At 48.0% G+C, this 5,489-nt stretch overlaps 1 protein-coding gene across 1 annotated transcript; it reads right to left on the bottom strand.

Annotated features, from left to right (window-relative positions):
• Positions 1-503: 503 nt before the first annotated feature.
• On the bottom strand, positions 504-3,195 carry WDR75 (WD repeat domain 75). Its single transcript, XM_075342666.1, has one exon. It carries the CDS (start codon positions 3,101-3,103, stop codon positions 599-601), a length of 2,505 nt encoding a protein of 834 aa, XP_075198781.1. The 5' UTR covers positions 3,104-3,195; the 3' UTR covers positions 504-598.
• Between the last annotated feature and the right edge of the window lie 2,294 nt (positions 3,196-5,489).

Below are 5,489 nucleotides of genomic sequence, written 5' to 3'. Positions count from 1 at the left end.
AGGCAGAGATAGAGAAGGCAGGTGGGAAGATGTATATAAATGACTGACCCCGCCATAGTGCACCGAGCGCCTGTACTTGGTGTGAAGTCATTCTGTGCTGACATAGTCCCTTTACAGGAGTTTTTCTAATAGGTAAAATTGCAAAGTGCTTGTAATAATGACAATTAGGCTATGTGCGTACGTATGCGCTCTGCACCGCACACAAAAGGTCCGCTTCAGAGCGCAGCTGAAAAGCTCCGTTCTGAAGCGCATGGTGCCTGCAGAATTCGTGCGCTCTGGATGCTGCCTCTCTATAGACAGCATGCAGAACGCACGGAATAAGTGACATGTCACTTCTTAGAACGCACGCTTCAGGCAGCAGCCGAATCGCTGCGTTCTAATACGCCACGTGCGCACGTCTCATGCACAATCTTCAAAGATTGTGCTGGGGACGCAGGACGCATGCAGTTACGCTGCGGTGCAGAAAGCAGCGTAACTGCATGCAATAAGCACACGTGCGCACATAGTCTCACTTATATAAAAAAAAAAAAATCTCCAGTCAAGAACAGAAGCTTTATTTTAAAATATGAAGAAATTATGAAATTCTTTTTAGAGCATTTTACAAAACTGACACCCAAGTAAAATCTCTCCTCTTTATTCTTCTTAGTTCCTTTTCTTCAGATTTTAGAAGTCTGAGAGGATTTATATCAGAACATGTGTTCAGAAAAACATCTGGACTTCTGCCAGGTTCATGGAGATCTTCATCAGAGTCGTCCTCTGCCTTCTCACTTTCCATGTCACAGTCTTTGTCATCTTGCTCTGTACATTTGTGATGCTGAGAAATCAATAATGATTCGACGAATAAGGAACATAAGATGGCTGCCGGTGGTAACACGTGAGCTGGAGTGTGTAGAAGCTCTCTAACAGCAGACCCTTCTGGAGTTTTGCCCCCCACCAAAGCAGATGTCTCCAGCTGAACGTCTACCCCAGACTCCACCTGTTTCTGTTGCCGTTTTTTCTCCAACATGAAGAAAGGCGTAAAAGGTAAGCTTTCTTCTGATGCCAACTGCTTGCCTAAAGGCATTAACTTCTTCTCTGGAGACTTTGTACTAAATGTCATCAGCTCCTGCTTTTCTGTGAGGAAATATAGTTGAGATTTACTTAACCACTTTTGGCTATTTGAACGGAAAACTTCAGGGCGATCTCTAGGCACAAATGCAGCCCACTGCACACAGCTCCGGCAGATATCGGCACATACATACAGGGGGGTGGGATCAGCGGGACTGAATATAAACACGGTTGAACTTCCAGAAACAGAAGAAAACGCAGCAATATTTTCCGAAACACAGTCCGGCTGCAGGACACAAGCATTCAGTTGTGCCTTCCAGGTTAGGTTGCATGTAAGAAGGTCCCAACAGTTTATAAATCCATTGTCATTTGAAGCCAGAAGATATTTAGAAGAACTCATCCTTCCAAAACACAGGCTCTTGATTTTTCCGGGTGGTTGACAGAAGGTATATTGCAAATCCCAAGAACTAGAGTCCCAAACAGTTATTATATCTTCAAAACTCACAGCAAGGAGAGACCCATCTGCGGAGAAACTGCAAGCCGTAGCCTTGAATCCATGATAGCTGCCAAGAAATGTACAGCTCCAACCAGTGCTTTTCCGATATATGTCAGAATTGTCCTGCAGTGCCCAAACCTTAAATAGGCCATCAGCTCCTGTAGATACCAACGTGGGAGCATCGGTTTCTGAAGCAGATCCACACTGGAAAGAAAGGGATGTGACTTGGTCCTCGTGAGGTAAGTGGATTGTGGTGTTCAAGACAAAGCTCTGCAGCTTGTCATTATATTCCCAGAACTTCATCTGTACCTCAAGATGATCTGCTCCCTTCCTTTGTAACTCTTCAACAGTTGCGAGCCAGTTGCCGTTAGCATTGAACGCTGCCTTTACCAAATCTATTTGTTGTAGACCAGCCTCATTGACAAACTCTTGTTGTACTATGTCCAGGTTGTAAAGCTGTTTGTCATCATGTGGCGAGTAAAACTGGAGATGACCTGGTTTACCATTGAGGACTAAAGTTTTACTTCTAGGATCAAATATCAAGCCGGTTTTCACATCATTGCCTTTTACCAGGCCTTGGACAATTCCCGTCACTTTTAAATTGGCATCAATGATTGTAAGTTTGTTATCCATGTGGGATGTGCACAGTAAAGATCCATCAGGGGAAATGGCGATGTGTTCAATAGCGGCTCCAAGGCGAGGGAGGAACTCTTTCTTGTGCTCTAAGCTGTAAGACCACTGAACCAGCACCGATTCAACACCCCCACTAAATAGTGTGGTACCTTGGACAGAAAAGGCCAGATCAGCAACAGCATCGTGGTGCCAATGCAGGGATGAGTACGTGTAGTCTTGTTTATGGTTAAATTTTCGCCATAATCGTATTCTTCCATCTTTGTGTCCAGTAGCAATGCAATCGTCAGAGGGATGACAGGTCACCACGGTGAAGGCGTTATTCGCCCCCTTTTTGCTGGTAGAACTTAGTGGGAACCGGAAGGTCTTTTTGGTTTTGAAATAATAGACGCAGAGGACTAGTCCTTTCACGGTCACAATGTACTCCCCATTTCTCCCCACAGCCGTATATTTCGGGGACTGGTTCACATCTGCAATCAGTAATGTCCTGTCTTTGGCTTCACATTCTTGATCTGTGGATTTTGGGAGCTTGACAGCCATTATCTGGAAGGTGTCTGAGGAGTCTCGGCCTGGGGCTGAGATCACACATACAGTGTCTTGCTGGGAAGCAGCATAAAGGCCAAACAGCCTGAGCCCGACACGGAAGGTCTTCATCAGAATGCCGTCTATGAAGTCCCATAGCTTCACCGTGCCATCCAGGGAGCAGGAGTAGAGCTGCAGAGGGTTGTGTGCACTGAGGCGAATGCCGGTCACCAGGTCCGTGTGACTGCACAGCACGTGTATGCACTCCTCTGTGACAGCGCTATACACTGTGATGGCGTCACCGGACACACACAGGAGATACCTGCTGTCCGCTGACAGGAGCGGCCTCCGGTAGTTCATCCGGCTCCTGCCACACTGCACCACGTGAATATCGGGCTCCACCAGCATTTTACCGCGAGGTTCCGACCGAACAGCGAGCACACGTGGGAACGTAGAAAGTAGAATGTGCGGGCTCCTTCCGGGTATGACGTCACTTCCGCTGGGATTGTTACTGCTATTGCTTAGTGCTCATTGGTTACTGGCTCCCGCTGCTGTCTATCAGAGGGGGCGTCTGATGTAGAGCTGGCGAGTGGGTTGGGTCTAGATTAGAATGTACGCGCTCCTGCCCGGGTAATGGGCGTGGCCGGCTTGTTTGGGGGCGTAGTGATGTTTCTTCCTGTTCACTATAATCATGCAACCCCTAGCATTTTGAACACGCCCCATCACATGACAAGCTACGTCATACCGGGCAGGAGCCCGTACACTCTAGCATCTACCCTATCAGAGGTGGCGTCTGATGTAGAGCCGGCGAGTACTGCTGTGAAGGTGACGTCACTGTGGACGGCTTCCGGCCCTGCTCTCCGCTGATGACTGATTTTTTGTGATCCTCACTTTAGCCACTCCAGTCTAGACGGCTCACTAGTCAGGTGACTAGAATGGAGTTGATTTTTTGAGGTCCTCACTGCAGAAGCTTTTTTTGAGTCCCTCATTTTAGAAACTCCACACTAGATGGCTCTGTACTGAGGTGACTAGAATGGAGCTGATCTTTTGAAGATCTCTCTCCCTCAAAAAATCAACTCCAATCTAGACAGCTCCTCATAGAAACCACTAGAATGGAGTTGATTTTTTGAGGTCCTCATATATATATATATATGTGTACACACATAAATGCACACACATATATACACACACACACACACACACACATTTATATATATACACACACATATAAATATACACACAAATATACACAGACACACATACTGTGTATATATATATGTATATATGTACACACGCACATATATATATATATATATATACATTCATGGATATACCGTGTGTGTATATATATATATATATATACACACACAAATGCACACACGTATATACACACACACACACACACACATATATATATATACATACACACATATAAATATACACACACACAAATGTACACAGACACACATACTGTGTGTATATATATATATATATATGTACACACACTCACGCACATATATATACATTCACAGACATACTGTGTGTGTGTGTGTATATATATATCCTCACAATCCCCTCCTCACAATGTCCCATGAATGCTGCCCCCTCCTCACAGTGTCCCATGCATGCTGCCCCCTCCTCACAATGTCCCATGCATGCTGCCCCCTCCTCACAATGTCCCATGCATGCTGCTCCCTCCTCACAATGTCCCTTGCATGCTGCCCCCTCCTCACAATGTCCCTTGCATGCTGCCCCCTCCTCACAATGTCCCATGCATGCTGCCCCCTCCTCACAATGTCCCATGCATGCTGCCCCCTCCTCACAATGTCCCATGCATGCTGCCCCCTCCTCACAATGTCCCATGCATGCTGCCCCCTCCTCACAATGTCCCATGCATGCTGCTCTCTCCTCACAATGTCCCATGCATGCTGCCCCCTCTTCACAATGTCCCATGCATGCTGCTCCCTCCTCACAATGTCCCATGCATGCTGCCCCTCCTCACAATGTCCCATGCATGCTGCTCCCTCCTCACAATGTCCCATGAATGCTGCTCCCTCCTCACAATGTCTCATGCATGCTGCCCCCTCCTCACAATGTCTCATGTATGCTGCTCCCGCCTCACAATGTCCCATGCATGCTGCTCCCTCCTCACAATGTCCCATGCATGCTGCTCCCTTCGCACAATGTCTCATGCTTGATGCTCCCTCCTCACAATGTCCCATGCATGCTGCTCCTTCCTCACAATGTCCCATGCATGCTGCTCCCTCCTCACAATGTCCCATGCATGCTGCCCCCTCCTCACAATGTCCCATGCATGCTGCTCCCTCGTCACAATGTCCCATGCATGCTGCTCCCTCCTCACAATGTCCCATGCTTGCTGCCCCCTCCTCACAATGTCCCATGCATGCTGCCCCCTCCTCACAATGTCCCATGAATGCTGCCCCCTCCTCACAATGTCCCATGAATGCTGCCCCCTCCTCACAATGTCCCATGCATGCTGCCCCCTCCTCACAATGTCCCATGCATGCTGCTCCCTCCTCACAATGTCCCTTGCATGCTGCCCCCTCCTCACAATGTCCCTTGCATGCTGCCCCCTCCTCACAATGTCCCATGCATGCTGCCCCCTCCTCACAATGTCCCATGCATGCTGCCCCCTCCTCACAATGTCCCATGCATGCTGCCCCCTCCTCACAATGTCCCATGCATGCTTCTCTCTCCTCACAATGTCCCATGCATGCTGCCCCCTCTTCACAATGTTCCATGCATGCTGCTCCCTCCTCACAATGTCCCATGC

Source organism: Anomaloglossus baeobatrachus, chromosome 4, assembly GCF_048569485.1.
Source record: "Anomaloglossus baeobatrachus isolate aAnoBae1 chromosome 4, aAnoBae1.hap1, whole genome shotgun sequence".
NCBI classification, from domain to species: Eukaryota; Metazoa; Chordata; class Amphibia; order Anura; family Aromobatidae; genus Anomaloglossus; species Anomaloglossus baeobatrachus.
This window is presented reverse-complemented; position numbering and strand designations above follow the sequence as displayed.